General features: G+C 45.7%; 1 protein-coding gene across 3 annotated transcripts in view; it reads left to right on the forward strand.

The window, feature by feature from the left end:
* Positions 1-7887, forward strand: part of ANOS1 (anosmin 1) — a 149591-nt gene extending 141704 nt beyond the window's left edge. For all 3 annotated transcript variants that reach the window (XM_079123158.1, XM_079123156.1, XM_079123157.1), the window contains 5 exons: positions 407-501; positions 2357-2528; positions 3059-3279; positions 4284-4425; positions 6814-7887. In XM_079123158.1, the coding sequence (XP_078979284.1) occupies positions 407-501; positions 2357-2528; positions 3059-3279; positions 4284-4425; positions 6814-6872 (689 nt within the window). In that variant the 3' untranslated portion in view covers positions 6873-7887. The remainder of the gene's footprint in view (positions 1-406; positions 502-2356; positions 2529-3058; positions 3280-4283; positions 4426-6813) is intronic.
* Positions 7888-16868: the final 8981 nt, after the last annotated feature.

Below are 16868 nucleotides of genomic sequence, written 5' to 3' on the forward strand. Positions count from 1 at the left end.
ATGTGCTAAAAAGGCCCATGTGCTAAAAGGTTTGCTCCCCCGAGCAGCTGGGAGGGACGGAGCCTTTTGAAGGGTGGGGCCTAAGGGGAGGTCTTTTGGTTGTTGGGGGTGTGTCTACCAAGGGATCTGTGGGACCTTGCCCTCTTCCTCTCTTTCTCTTTTCACTTCCTGACCACAAGGGGGGCCGTTTCTCTGCACCTGTTGTTTCCGCCATGGTTGCTGCCCTCAGATTTTTGAAAGCAATGTGTCTGCCCAACAACTGTGGTCTGGAACCCTAAGCCAAAATAAACCTTTCCTCTCTATAAGTTGATTATCTCGGGTATTTCACGACAGTCACAGAATGCTGACTCACACACATGGAACGTGACAACCAGGCTGTTTGTTTTGTTTGTGTTTGACATTACAGATCCCAGAGTCAACAGATACCACGTGGAGTGGTTTCCAGAGGTATGTGCCCACAACAAAACAGCCGGATCAGAGACATCTTCTGCCGTGACCCACGTAAGGAGACGAGTGTACTCACCCACTCTACGTAGTTTTGGTGTGCATGTAATAGGTCAGAAGGCTGAGCAAACCACATATGTCCCACGGATAACTCATTCTTACCAATTGCTATTAAACAACACAATCCATTACTGCAAATATTTTGGTGTCTATAGCAGGAGTTATAGAGTAGAATCCACAAACCAATATGAGATGTTTAAAACATCCTGTATCATGCAAGATGTTGACAATCACTTATACATAATCTGTCACAATGGACAGTCTGAAACATCCAAAGACCTGGCCCCGAAGGGACAACATTTTCATTTGCAATGTGTAGCTGGAATCCCTTTTGCATACTTTCCAAAGCAGCGAGAACAAAATTTTTAGAATCCTATCTGCTTGCATAACTTTAAGATGATGAGATCACCAGGTTTTCAGAAACACACTTTTTCGGTTTGTGTTTTGGGACATTTGACATGTCTCAACTCCTGTCCCTTGGTGTTATTCTTTTTATGTCTCCTTAATGTCTCCCCCAAATTTGTGGCCATCAGTAAAACAGAGAACTGACCTTGTAAACAAGTTAGGGAGAGCGGCTTGCAAAGCTCAGGAAGAATACGGGGTTCTGTGGAACCTGGAGAATCTCGCTGGTATTTCACCGCTCTCCATTCAGGAACTTACTGTTCAGGAAGCACAGATGGTGTCCCGCGGTAGACGTGAGACTCAGAACCCTGGAAGCCTCAGCACGCGACCCTTTACATTGTTAAATAAGCTCCAGACGTAAATAATTTGCCTTTACGCCAGGATGCACTGTTTGCTCGCTGAGCTGTTATTGCCTGGGAAAAGCATTCTGGGGTCTCTGCAAAGCACAGTCTCCGGTGGCCAGCCCTGAGTGCCCACCCAGTCCCACCAACTGTGCAGATTGGTTCTTGAAGAAAACCAGTCTGGACCCCAGGCAGAGCAGGCGTGGGCTCTCTGGGTTGAGGGGCAGCCTGTTCGTTTTTCTGTGCTGGCTGTGGTGAACTGGGGTTCTGCACCCCTTCATCTATACCTTCGCTTTTCAGGCTGTGTCCCCTGTGGTGACTCAGCAGCCCAGGAAGGACTGGAGTCTCTCCATTTTAATTTCTGCTTCCTGTTTTTCCGCTTGGCTGTCTGCTAGGGACCCCGCCCCTGCCCACCAAGGGCTCCAGCTAAAGCCAGTCCATCCCTGCCTTTTTCACACCCAAGTTAAGATTCCATAAATACATTGTGCAACAGCCAAGTCTAACAGCTAAGAGACAAGGTTGCAAACCTGCTACTCTCTACCTCCTTTTCCGTGTGTCATTAAATTATTCCGAGACTCTGACCCCTGACAGCAGAGCCCATTTCTCCTACTTATTTTTAATATCCATCTTCTGGCAGGAAGCAATAACTGCACTCCAAAAAATGGGGGAAAATGCATTGCTAATGAATATAGTCTTTAACAGAAAAAAAATTACATATAAATTGAGCCCAAGTTCATTTTTTTTTGGGTAAAATTTGCATTTCTAGCTCTATGCTGCCACCCACACAGCTGTCAACCCCAAATATGCTTGTCGCGAATGATAGAAGTTGCGTGCTTTGATGAGAGCCGTTTTAAGTACTGTGGAATCCCCAAGGATGGATGGATGGATGGATGGATCTCACAACCGTGGGAGGGTTTCACAATTATAATGAATCAAAACACAGGGTTGGGAATTCCTTTGCATTTTTTTTTTATAAAAGCCATGTTGTGCATCCTCCACATACGGGAAGATGTCCTTATTGGGTTGTGATTTCAACTCCTGCCAAGTTCTTAATCCCTAATGAGATTTATTGGTTATTGCTAACACACCCTCTCTCTCTCTCGTTCCAGGAAAATTACGTGATTCTTCAGGACCTGTCCTTTTCCTGCAAATATAAGGTGAGCGTCCAACCTATCCGGCCGAACAGTCACTCGAAGGCAGAAACCAACTTCTTCTCTACCCCACCCTGCTCCGCTCTGAAGGGGAAGAGCCACAAGCACCTTCAGTGTCCGGGAGACACAGGTAGGAAGAGCTGGTTGTGCATCTGGGTCCCAGAGGTCAGCAGCACTTTGAAAATGTTTCCAAAGACCCTAAAAATCCAAAGCACCCCTTCTTCTAAATTGCAATCCAAGTCTCTGATTGGGGGAAGGTGCTATCGGCGTGTGTGGATTACCTGCCAATCCTGACTGCACGGCGTGATATTTTTGGCAGACAGTGTTAGCACTTTGGAAACAAAGCCAAGTGTGTATATGGCAGCTGTCCTTGGTGCGCTTTGAATTCAGTTATTCCATTTTCACCCACCCCTTTGCTGGGTGCCAATCTCCAAATGACCTGTGGGCATCTTGCCATCGCTTCTCCCCTTGGCTAAGTGTTGCTGGAGAGCAATGCCTCCGTCTCTCGGGCTCAGAATGAGACCAGGATGCTGGGCCCTTCTCGCAGGGCGGTGGCCTGAAGCTTCTGTTAATTCGTTTCTACGCGTGGTGCGGGTGGGGACCGTCCCCCGGCGCTGCTCTCTCCGGGAGCCCGACCCTCCTCGTTTTGTATTCCCACAGGGCCCGTCTTCTCCAAAGTCCTGGCCAAGCCTGAGAACCTGTCTGCATCCTTCATCGTCCAAGACGTGAACATCACCGGCCACTTTACTTGGAAGATGACCAAGGCCAACCTCTACCAGCCCATGACGGGGTTTCAAGTGACTTGGGCGGAGGTCACCACGGAGAGCAGGCAGAACAGCTTACCCAACAGCATCATTTCCCAGTCCCAGATTCTGCCCTCAGTAGGTGTCCCTTTGCTCTCTGGGCCCCTGTGGTTGGTTATGGGTGGCTCACGTTCAGTGGCCGGGTGTGGGGGTCATGCTGCATGCCGTGGCTGGGAATCGTGCTTCTGCGCCTGTCCCTCTCCCAGGGGTCACTGTGGAGACCTCAGAACTGGCAGGCATCCTCTGTCATTCACACTTTGATTAGTAGCGCCAGCTCCCACGGACCTTCTCCTGCCAGTATCAAAAGCACACCCAGCCCTTTCTTCCATCACGACTAACCCCGTGTCCCTCTGGTCCAAGCGGACATGCCCTGTTTGAAGTGTTGAATTGGGGGAAAAAAACAGCTCAAGGAAGTTTGTTGTTTGTCTCTCCTTCCCCCATTCAAATTTGGCCGCAGCCCATAATTGGTTGGACAGTCTTCCAAGCCACCGAATTCCTTGGCTTGGGGGAATTTCACCCTCTCTGAAAACCTTCTCAGCCCATCCAACACTTGCTCCCAAATTCAAAAGACAGCGCCAAGCACAAGCACCGCAAAGTCCCGGAAGGAGACGTTCCCTGGAAATGAGACAGCCGTCCCCTGACGGAGGTCCGAGGTTGGCCTGAGTTGTAAGAAGAATGCGTGGGTCTGAAAAGGAGCGCGCTGGCTTCCGGGCACTGGCTGCGGGGTCCTAGGGCAGCGAGCCGGCTCCTGCGCGGAAAGGTGGGCGATCAGCAATTCACATGGCAGGACGAGCCCCCGAGCCCCCTGCTCCCTGGGAAAGGCTCGTGCGAAGGAGGGAGACACACAAAATGGGAAAAGGGCAGCCGGAGACCTTGGCAGAGCGAACAGGGGCCCAGGCCGGCTGCCCGCCCTCGAGCCAGGCGCTCAGAGACCACGTAGAGAAGTCCAGAAAGTCAGGAGGAGCCTCCGCCCCGCTAAACGGCGGCTTGCGGAGGCCACAGCTGCACGTCCAGGAGACCCTCGGGCCTCACAGGCGGTGCGTCCTCCGGCGCTGCTGCCTCTGTTGCTTGTGCCTCCACAGGATCACTACGTGCTGACGGTGCCCAGCCTGAGGCCATCCACCCTTTACCGGCTGGAAGTTCAGGTGCTGACCTCGGGAGGAGAGGGGCCCGCCACCGTCAAGACCTTCCGCACGCCGGCCCTGCCGCCCTCCGCCGCACACAGTGAGTAGCCTCGGCGCACGGGCTGTGGAGGCCGGCCTGGCGGGCAGAGACCTGGGCGGAATGAGGGCGAAGGCTTTGTGGTGACGCGCCTGGAAGCAGGAACTGGAGTCTCGTCCCCGCGCGGCTCTGCATCTGCATGCTGGACTCTGGCCAGCCTCACCCAGAGCACATGGGGGCTGCCTACTGCATGCCTGTCCCCTGCCTTCCAGACCCTCTCTCTTCCCTCCCCCGTCCTCCCTTTCTCTTCCTTTCCTTCTTTGCATTGATTTATTTTTTGAAAATTTTATTTATTTTATTTGTTCTGATTACATGACAGCAGAAGGCATGGAGGCATTTTGATAGATGATACGTGAATGGAGGGTCATCTCTCATCTTTCTGACTGTCCATGTTGCAGGATCACGTGGGTCTTGCAGTCACACATGCACATGAGTCATCACGTCTGTTCACTCTACTGTCCTCCCTGCCCCACACCCTTCCCTCCCTTCACTCCCTCTACCTAAAGTACCTCTATTCTACCCTCGTGCCCCCTCCCCCTATTGTGAATTAGCATCTGCAGATCAGAGAAAACATTCTGCCTTTGTTTCCCCTAGTTTGACTTATTTCGCTTAGCATGATATTTTCCAGCTCCATCCATTTACCAGCATATGCCATCATTTCATTCTTCTTTAAGGCTGAGTAATATTCCATTGTGTGTGTATGTATGTGTATGTGTGTGTGTGTGTATATATATATATATATATATATATATATATATATACATAACATTTTCTTTATCCATTCATCTGTTGAAGGGCATCTAGGTTGGTTCCATAGTTTAGCTATTGTGAATTGAGCTGCTATAAACATTGATGTGGCTGCATCACTGTAGTGTGCTGATTTTAAGTCCTCTGGGTATAAACCGAGGAGTGGGATAGCTAGGTCAAATGGTGGTTCTACATAATACATTTTCCTTGTCTCCTAATCCATAAGTACATGTGGAAAAAGTCTATAGTTTCACATGGCTTTGACCTTTTTTAAATGTACGATTTAAAAAAAAATTGCCATTAGAAAAATGAGAAATTACACTCCTTTTATGATTACACTCCATTATGATTTATCAAAATGCATAAATGCCTTCTAATGTCATGTACAATTAATTAGAACAAATACAAATATTTTTTAAAATTAAAATTAAGATTTTTAAAATTAGTTTATTTTTATTACTATTATTTTTGGTACCAGGGATTGAACCCCAGGGGCAGTTCACCACTGAACCACATCCCCAGTCCTTTTTGTATTTTATTTAGAGACAGGGTCTCCCTGAGTTGCTCAGGACCTCACTAAATCGGTGAGGCTGGCTTTGAATTCGAGATCCTCTGGCCTCAGCCTCCCAAGCTGCTGGGATGACAGGCACGTAACACCACACCAGGAAAAATTAAGATTTTCAAACATTAGAACGTAAGAACTGATTTTTGTGAAGATGGTCATTTTTTATTAAAGATTTTACTATCATGTATGGCATGAGTTTTCCTATAGTACACCCACTGCATCTACTTGATCTATAGCCAAATCAAGTAAAATGGATGAAAAATATGACCACCTACTCTTTCCAAATGAGTAGCCACTTGATGATTTTTATATTATGTAGTGCGTTTAAATTTAAAAAGCAATTTTTAAAGATTGGTGTATCGATAGGGAAATTGAGATTAATCTGATTTTTTTTGGGGGGTACCAGAGATTGAACCAGGAGTGCTTAGCCATAAAGCCACGCCCCCAGCCCTTTCTTTTTTTTATTTAGAGGCAGGGTCTCACTCAGCTGCTTAGGGCCTCTCTAAGTTGCTGAGCCTGGCTCTGAACTTGCAAACTCTGATCTTTTTAAAACAATGGACGACATTCTATGACCTGGTTTGCTTTACAGTTTGTAGAAAAAACAACCACGGTCTCAACAAGAGAGTTTGTAAGCCTTTTACATTTGTGAAGACTAAATAAAATGTTTTCCCAAAGCTCCTTTTAAGTTCTGTGTATCCAAATTATTTGTTAATTTTTAAAACTTTTTTTTTTTTTCGAGGAAAGAAACATGAGATTATGATTTGCTCGAAGGATTAGGAGCTTGTCTTCTCTCTTGGTATTTGACGGCTTGGGGGCGCTCGCCTGGCATGTGTGAGGCCCTGGGTTCAGTTCTCGGCACCGCATATAAATAAATAAAGTGAGGTCCGTTGACAGCTAAAAAAAAAAATTAATAAAAAAGAATGAATGAAGGTGAGTCTGCACCCTCAGATTGCAACAGGAAAGGTTCCCGCAGCTGCAGGACCCTGGCCGGGGCCCACAGGCGTCACGACCATCGGTGTGATGATACTGTTATTCCCTATGCATGGGACGATGTGACAACGAGGTCTTGTCACTTCCAGGACCCCACCTGAAACATCATCACCTGCACCATTACAAGCCTTCTCCGGAAAGGTACTGAACTGTCCCGAGGCTTCGTGGGACCCGGCGACGGCCACGTCTCCCCAGAGAAGCAGCAGGTACTTCTGAGAGATCTTCCCCTCCTGGGTGCTCCAGTGCCCCGGGCCCCTGTGTCCTCCCTCCCAGGTGCTCCTAGGACACTGCAGTGGGTGACCAGGATGGACATGGATTCCCTTGGAAAACGGAGAAAACAGAACAGGTCAATTCGACTCTGAATTTCAGTGTTGGGTACGGTTTTGCTCATCTCTATTGAATATTTGCAGAATTGGGACTTCTCTGAATTTGGAACAGCAAAATCTCAAAGCTGAGGACACGGTTCACATATATCACACATGCCTTGAATCGATAAAATAGACGTGGTTCAATTATTGTTTTGATTTGCAACATCAGCTAAGACTATACACAGCCTTTGGGCCCTACAAGCTCCAAATCTTTCATAAGAGCATTTGTACCATGGCTGGGTGGTTTTTAACTTATAGAGTTCATATTCTGAATTATAAATTTAAATCTAAAAATGGTCCCACATTAAGCATGCTAGGTTTCTTTTCATACAAAGAATACTGAACGTTCAGTCTGTAATTAATCGTGTACCAGACACCCCAAAGCAGAGGGACTCGATGAATTAAGCTGCTCCATAGATTTTTTTCTTGGAACAATGAAAATTATTTTCTGGGGACGACTTTCAATATTCCATCCGATGTGGGAGGTTTTCCTGATGTGTTAACCTATTTATTCTGTTAGTCTGCTTTGCTTGACCATCCAAAAATTCAAAGACCTGTTGCTTCAAATGAAAGGATCTGAACTCTTGAGGAGTTTTTTAAGAGAACTTTAAGGAGGTTTGTCCTTTCTGAATCTAAGGAAGCTATTTGCATGTGAGAATATTCTCAGCAAGCTACAAACAAAGCAGCCTTGCTTCTTAGAACAAAAGGATGATTATTTCCCTTAGCCTGTACTTTTTCAGATGCATTAAATCTTACTGTGTGGAAAATTTCTTGTACTCCACACCAGCCCTTAGTAGGAGGTCATGGGTGTGGGTCCCGGCAGCTCCGTGTGTGTGTGTGTGTGTGTGTGTGTGTGTGTGTGTGTGCATGCTGACCTGTGTCTGCACACACACTCTCGTGAGAAGATGCACTCCTAAGCAGAATCACACAGAATTCCACATACGTGAGAATAAGTTGCGTGTGCGTAAGCTCTTGGGCAGCTCAGCAGCGGTGGGAGGAATCGTGGTCTTCTGCAGATCATAAATATATAGTGGATGATTCCGTTTCCCCATCCACGTGGATTCTATAAGAAAACATTGATTACTGGACAAAGAGGGCTCCCCCATTTCTCCATCCCCCCAAATATAGCAGGAAGAAAACCAGTAAGGTTGTTCTCCGCTTTGGGAACAGACTCACCCCCTTGTCCTTGAGCAGTGTCCGGGGTGCGTGCCATCGCCAGGTGCGTGGCCCACTCAGAGCTCACGGACTCTGTGATGTCATGGTGCTGTCCAAAGGCAGGTGGATAGCCACGTGGAGGATGTCACTTTTAGGATGACGTGGAGGGTGCAGATCTGAGGCAACCGTCTTAAACCCGGATGCCTAATGAGAGACGCTGACTGACACCCGTTCCCTGTGTGTGCGAGGATTGAAAAAGTGGGAAGGTAGGGATGCTTGGCGTCTGTGTGTAAGCAAGTTGGAGCAGGACCCTCAAGACGGGGGTTCCTAATGGTCCTGAAGGGCTCTCTGCAGCTCTTCCTGCAGGCTGGGGTGGACCTGCTACCCCGTGCTGTGGAAGTCTCTGATTCGAGGAGTATTTGAAACCAGAGAACAAGGAAACAGCCTTTGTTGGAAAACACCCAAGCTTAAGCAAAACCAGGGAGATCCCAAACCATGGTGTGTTCCAGTGCCGCTACCAGCATCTGAATTTTCAGTTTTTAAAATTTCAAAAATTGAAACTGTTAATTATTGGCTCTATGTGTATCTTCTACCTTCATCTGTTGTGAACAAGTCAAAATATTTATGCCAGCCGAGTTTTGTACTTTTGTATAGTTAAAAATGCAGGAGTCTTTGCATAGATACAAAATATTATTAAATTATTATGTAAATTTAATATTATAAAATTTAATTTTGTTTCTTTTGTCTGGGTAAAAGACATTGAGCAAATATATTTCCAGTTCAGAAGATGAATCTGAAACTTACATCATCCTTAAGAAATCCATAGCAGCTTTTGTGAGCATCTAATTTTGGTGTGGTATTCAAAAATTTAAGTTTTAATAGTGTTACTGGAAGGAAAACGCTGTTAATGAGGTAGTCAAAGAAATGTGTATCTTTCTGAATTTTAGTAATCCCCAGTAATAATCAAATGACCAAAACTAGTTGAATTTTTTTGAATTTTAGAAATGTGAGCACCCTAATAAAAGTGAAAAAAAAAATCTGTATTTTTTTCCAAAATAAAATACCATTTTAATTTCTCATTCTCTAATGTGCTTTACTGAGATTAGATGCATTTCCCTTGAATGAGAAAAATAGATCCGATAACAGTTTAAAAAATTGAGCTCATCAGAAATACTCACCAGCTCCAGGTGGCTAACTTGAGATACGCAGCAGTCACATACTAATTTCCACTTACAAAATTCACTCCTTGGTGATGAATTTTTCTGTGTTACCATCTTTCCCTAAGTGGAATTCTATGGAAATGATTTTGACAAGCCGGCTTGTGTCCATTAAGTCATCCATTACTCTATATGACAGAGAATAACGTTTATGACAGATCTTTTTTGGAAATGTTTATTAAGCAATACCTAAAGATTAAAAATACACCCAAACCCTAGAATCACCCTGCTCCCCAAAATCCACATGCATTGACTCAATCAATCGGGCTTTCTCAAATGCAGCACTTTAAAATTGGGTCTGCACAGACCTTTCTTGAGGGCACTGTGCATTGTAGGGTGTTTACCTGTCCCCCAGGCCAGGAAGGGACCCACTGAGAACTTTGCCACAGAGTGATCTTTACTGAAAAGATGAGAATTTGCCCTGTATAAGAAACCAACCAACTGCAGGAGAAAGCCCCAGGAGCTAAGAGTTAGCCAAGAAATTAATACAGACCCTAAGGCTGAAGTTGTTTCTATATCCACTGCAAAACCTGATCTCAAAACTGAATTTCAGCTTGCATCTGTATCATGCGAGTCTACATATGAATTTTGCTCAATGTATCAGTAGGTGCCATTGATGATATTGACTTATTTTATATCTTTTGTTACACTGCATTCTATGGTTTCTCAAATTTGCACATCCCCATAACTGCAAATAACTCAGAGCACCAAGGCTAAATATCTGCATGTACCTTAAACTTCACCGTGAAGTTGTGGACTCTTACCTGTGGTTTTGCATGGCCCAGATCAGTTTCACATAAGGCATGGAACCCTCGTGGCTGTCTTATCTTGGCTGAGTATTTTATCAAGTTATACAGTTCGCAGAGTGATTAACAGAGTTCTATACAAAGTTATTATTTTTTTCTCTTCTTTAATTATATGGTAGTATGCAGATAACAGTGGTTACCCTCTCATCAAAAAGGTCTGTAGAAATCATGTTGCTTCTCGTGGTCATTTAAAGTCAATATTTATTTATGTATGTAATAAAAAAAAGGTTGAATTTCTGTGTATGTCTGTCATGTTATTTAGAGAGAAGTAATCTTGTAAAAAACGTTTTGTAAAAACACAAGAAAGTATTGTACAGAGCCTGATATTCTGTGACTCATGATTTTCCTGTTAGAGTTTGTACATACTGATTCAGTAATAAAGCATCTCTAAACCTGTCTGGTGATTCTGCCCATTCATTTCTTAAAGAAACTTTCTTTTTCTTTTCTTTTCTTTTCTTTTTTTTTAACTTAAGAAGAAAAATCGACAGTGTTCTATGAGAGTTTCAAAACAGCCAAGTCTCCCTGAAGGTATGAATGCATTTGAGGTCTGCTCAGTGTGAACAGAACAGAACTTCATTTTAATGAATGATTTCAGAGTCCTTTCATTATATTTAAAACCTCAACTCCTGATAGCTCCTGTGGCATTTTTAAATCAGTGATGTACAGTTTTAAGTTGCTTTTCCCTGCCTGGATATATCCAAAAAAATCACGAATCTATGCGGGATTCATAGCACATATTCAAATGTCTGTTTTTACTACTCCATAATATATTGAAGGGAGGAAATCACCTGTACCTTAGTACAGTTTAAGGAGATTTCTATATCCCCACTCTGACATGCATCTTACTCAGGTATTTTGCTGCTGTAAAAGACCAGAACAATTGTAGAAACTTTTTCTAGTTTATGTGGGGGGTCACGGTTTCGGAGGCCTCAGTCTATAGACAGCCGGTCCATCGCTCAGAGCTTCAGGTGAAGCAGAACATCATGGCGGGAGAGGGTGATCAGGCAGCAGAGAGAGACTCCACTCACCAGATACAAAATATATACCCCAAAGCCACACCCCCATGCCCACCTGCTCCAGCCACACTCAGTCCATGGCTGGCCAGTTCCATGGCTCTGGCCCAAGGTGAGGCAGAACATCATGGCAGAAGGGCCTGGAGGAGGAGAGCAGCTCAGGACATGGCACCAGGAAGCAGAGAGAGCTCTGCTCACCAGGGACAAGATATAAACCCCAAAGGCAGGTGCCCAGTGACCCAGCTCCTTCAGCCACACCCACCTGCCTTGAGTTACCACCTGGTTTATTGTGGCTCATGGTTTCAGAGGTTCAGTCCATGGTGGGCCGACTCCATGGCTCTGGCCCAAGGTGAGGCAGAACATCATGGCAGAAGGACGTGGAGGAGGAAGGCAGCTCAGGACATGGTGCTGGGAAGCAGAGAGAGCTCTGCTCACCAGGGACAAGATAAACCCCAAAGGCACATCCCAGTGACCCACCTGCAGCCACACCCTACCACTTCAGTTACCACTCAGTTAATTCCATCAGGGAGATTAATTTACTGATTAGCTTAAGACTCTCACAACCCAATCATTTCTCCTCTGAACCTTCTTGCATTGTCTCACACGTGAGCTTTTGGGGGACGCCTCACATCCAAGTCATAGCAACATGCAATATCTACTGACTGATCGGAAGAAAACCCTTTCATAAGGCAAGAGAAATGAAGTCATGCTATGCAGGCGGAACTGTCTCTCTCTCTTTTCCTTTTCTCCATAAAACCACCAGTGGGTGTACTCTCCCATTTACCTCGCAAGCATCTCCTCAGTCCCTGCTGCATGCTGAGTGCTATTTGAGAGGTGCACACTGATTTAGAAAGACTAGGTCTCTGCTTTCTGCAGTCCTTCATGCTGGTAGGAAAAGACAGGAAGAAAGCAGAATTCACGTGGACAGGTGGGTGACGGTAAGGAGTTCAGGCCCACACAGCCCGGCTGCCGAGGGTCCACCCAGCTCCGGGACAGTGTGTGTGTGGGGGGGTCAGTCAGTTCCTTCTGGGGCTGGTGATTCAGCTCAGGCCTCAGCTACAGGAAGAAGGCAGAGGAGTGAAGAGCAGCCTCTGGGTCAGATGGAGCTGTGAGGCCAGAGGGGCCTTGCCGTGGACAGCCCGGGGTCACATGGTGGCATGACATCTGTAGAAGGGGCAGGGGAAGGACAGGTGGAGCAGGAGATCAGGAGAGGCCCGTGGCCTTAATCCAGGTAGAGACTGGGTGGCAGGGAGGTGCAAAGGCAGTGGTGGCGGGTGCTGAGGATGCGTTGGAAACAAAACCGACCAGATGTATTCAGGAGTGCACCAAAGACAGAAGGAAACCGCCGACGCGTCACTCTGGGTTTCCTGCCTGTTTCCTGGAGCTGTCTATCAAGTCTGTGTTGCTTTGTAGTCTTTCCTTAGGAATCGTGATCTGGTTTTTTTCCCTGCTTTAACTTAGACGTCTGTTTTGTGACCTCGCATCACAGAAGCTGCTCTTGCCTCTGGGGATATTGCTCTGATCAGTCCTTAGCGACTTGCAGTCTTTAAAAATAACCTAAGACGCGCCACCCGGGAACTCGGGCGTGGAGGGTCACGTGCTGCAGGATGGTACATCCACACAAACCAAAGTCCCCTGAGAGCCGTCGGGTTGCCGGAGAGGGAAGGGAAGGCCCTGCTTCACGGGTGTGAGACTTCCTTTTCCGGGTGATGGAAATGTTCTGGAACAGGATAGAAGCTGTAGCAGTAAACCGTGGTCAACGGACTGAGCATGAATTGTGCTTTTCCAGAAGGTTCAAGTCACATTAGGTGACGCGTAACCTCCCTTCCAAGGAGATGTCCGTAATACCACCTAATTTCCAGATGCAAACTTGGGTGGACGTCCTGTCCGTATCAACGGCATTTCTGTTTAGCAGCTCGTGGTCGGGGTGGCTATGGCCACGGGAATCACCACAACACCAACTCCAGCTGGCTGGGACACCGTACAGAAGGACTGGGGCTCCGGACCCAGAGATCCAATTGGAGGGGGACAAGAAAAACCCAAATTCTGCCACATTCTTTTGCTCCTGGTGCTACACTACAGGGTCGGTAGATAGATAATCAGGTCTGGCAGAATGCTGTGCAGGGCCCCCCAAATCTGACGAGTATTTTTTAGCATTGTTGCTTTGGGGGAGATGTAGTCACACAGGAGTCTGCAGAATATGCCTTTATCATAAGTTGGAGAATACTTTCACCGCTTTGTGAGAGATGGACCTTGTTGTTAAAGGAAAAGTAGGTTGAGAAATGACAGAAAAGAGACTTCAAAAAGGCATAGGGATTGGGTCCCAGGGTGGGTATCCAGCATCCTTTCTCTACCTTGGATTTTTTTTCCTTTGTTTTTCTTTTGGTACTGGGGATTTACCTCCAAGCCAAATCCCCGGCCCATTTTTGCTTTGTGTGTGTGTGTGTGTGTGTGTGTGTGTGTGTGTGTGTGGTGCTGGGGATTTGAACCCAGGACCTTGTGCTTGCAAGGCAAGCACTCTACCAACTGAGCTATCTCCCCAGCCCTGCTTTTATTTTATTTAATTTTTTTAATTTTGAGACAAGTTCTCACCAAGTTGCTTAGGTCCCTAAGAAGCTGCTGAGACTGGCCTCAAACTTACGATTCTCCACCTCAGCCTCCTGATTTGCTGGGATTACAAGCACAGGCCACCGTGTCCGGCTAAATCCTGAGATTATTCCTCCAAACCCTTCCTCTAGTTTCCCATAGTGTGATATTTTCCCAAATTATAGTATGATATCACAGCCAGGAAATCGATACTGACACATATCACATATACACACTCTGGCTAAGGAGTACACGAAGGTTTTGTGTGTATTTAATCCTTTGCAAGTTTTATCACGTGTGTAGAAGCCAATGTGTTTTAAGCAGATGGACATCTAAAACACATGCACTGACCGAAAGAAATTCGTTTAAGAAAATATTGCCTATTTTATCACATTCCTCTAAGGCAGGATATAATTCACTTTATAGGAATTTTAACTTTAACACTATAGAAACGATCGACTCAATGTGTAGCTCATTCTATCTTGAATTTCAATCAATGGATTGCTTTCAAGAATTGGCTGAGTGCTTAACAAGTCTGTCTAGAAAAAAATCTATGCATCCAATGAAACTCAATTTATAGGCATGTAAAATCTATAGATTTGAAAAAATAATTTCACTGAGAGAAATTGTGTTGCATACTTATGGTGTAGAGTGGATCTGAAGAAATACAAAGATCAATGAAACTCATTATTGTTTAGAAAACAAATATCGCCAAGAGTAGGAAACAGAATCAAGTCTCAGATGAATGTAACATTTAAAGGTTGAGTTCTGAACAATCAGCTCTGATTATTCCTGTGACCCTCAGCCTGGGTCAGGGGCTACTATGAGAATCCCCAAGGGAGAGTTTAAGGAGACCATTGTCCTCCGGCACCTGCAGGTCAGGAGAGAATTGTGAACATCAATGCCACTTTAAAATGTCCCCCGATGATTCTAATACGTACCCAGAGCTGCAAACCGCTCTTCCGATCCTGAGGAGGTAGAGAATGATAAATGTTAGAAATATCCCTACTTGCTGAGCTGAAAAAGCAAAAAGTCATATTGGAGCTTCACATTTTGATTGCACTGGGGTGAACTGAAGTTGCTTTCCCCCCACTTTTTTGTGGGATTGAGTGCAAATGCAGATATGTATATATAAGCTTATTTATCCACATAGGTACAGGGATAGATAGAATGTCACCTTTCAATCTTGCCTTTGGTGCAATAGAGAATTTTATCACAGGAAATACTGATAAAATACAGGACCAGTCAAATATAATTTTGGATCTTCTAGAATGTTAGTAGAGATCACTGCTCTTTTCCTGGTCTTCCCGGGGCAGCTGGTCTTGATTTAAGGGCAATCAAAGACAGTCAATTAGGATTGATCCGTCACTGTACTGCTGCTATGCAATCCAACGCTGGTCGCGACTTGACCTTTTCACCCCAAACATCTCCCTCCTCGTCTCAAACAGCAGCCAATCAAATGCCATGCACTTCATTCCGAATAACGCAAAACGTCCGCATGCTTTTCTTGAGTGGTCCAAGAAAAAGACCATCCTGAAGTTTACTGGAGCTCACCGGAGAGGCCACTGGTAGAGTCAACCTCCAGATGCATTTACTGAGGACTGGCTCCTTCAAGTTAGTACGCTTGTTATTTCAGACGAAATAACTCCTTGCTCATTTCTCCACATGCTCACGGGGTGGGCAGCGTCTTAAAGCTGGGGACAATGAGGCAAGACTTGGGCAAGTCGACTGCTCAAGGTCAGGTAGCTAGTGATTGCCAGGAGCTGAAAATGAGCCACACTCCCTGGCTCCACTGTTCTTCAGTAACCGCCAAAGTCTTCCTTCTGCCAGCCTGCCCTCCCCTAAACTCAACTTACAAAGATGAACTTGTACAGAGCCTGTTAGAAGCGAGCACGTGGATACATTTGCGTGAGTATGTACGTGAGTAGGGAATGCTCTGTATCTATATACGGAATGCTACGTACACGGGCACAAAATGCTAGCCAGGAGCTGCGTTGCATGCTTGCAATCCCAGCAGCTCCGGAGGCTGAGGCAGGAGGATCGGGAGTTCAAAGCCAGCCTCAGCAAAAGCGAGGTGCTAAGCAACTCCGTGAGACCCTGTCTCTAAATAAAAAATACAAAATAGGGCTGGGGATGTGGCTCAGTGGTCGAGTGCCCTGAGTTCAATCCCCAGTACCAACTCCCTCACAAAAAAATACTATGCACACATATGCATGGAAAACTGTGTGTATATTTTAAATATTATAAATATGAAGTACTTTGTATATATACGTGAATACTCTGTGTATATGCATAGAATACTATGTACTTAAGTCTCTACCATGATACAGCTATATGATGCTAACTGAAATATTATCTATGCCTCCATGCTGAGGAGGTTGAATGTCAACATGACTTGATATGTTGGAAGCAGCTTGTTGTTTGTTCTGCGTTGTTTTGTTGTTGTTGTTGTTTTGTTTTTGTTTTTCAATCAACCCCCGACTGATTCCATCAGAATCTCGATGGCGGAGACTTTGATGTTCCAACTGGTTGGACCACGCAGCTGCCCCATGAGGTTTCCAGACTCTTGGTGCAGAATTAAAGACGGGCACCTTGGCCCCAGCCCGGCCTCCCTCAGCACGCCGTGGGCCTGATCCCTGGCATGGATGCTGAGATAACGCGCAACCTTTACCATCTTTACACACACTTTTGCCGAGGTTTCTCCTCCCTCCCATACCCAGCCAGCAGGAGAAATTGTCCTTGCTTTCTTGTTGTGTTGGAGAGCTATCCCTTCCATTTTCAGTGTCTGGGTAAACCTGGGGGCTTCAGGAGACATCCTTCTGAGATCTATCAAGGCCTTCCCCATACTTCCTACGTTTATATGGCTTCGTTCGCAATGATTCAGCACCTGGGGTCTGCAAGGGTCTGATCCCTTCCGGTCAAATAGCCCATTGGATGGCGACTACGGAAGTCTAGGATGGAGATTTTAAGGGAAAAGAAATAGTAAGTAGAAATCCTTT

The sequence above is a fragment of the Sciurus vulgaris genome (assembly GCF_902686455.1).
Source record: "Sciurus vulgaris genome assembly, chromosome: X".
Taxonomy (NCBI): Eukaryota; Metazoa; Chordata; class Mammalia; order Rodentia; family Sciuridae; genus Sciurus; species Sciurus vulgaris.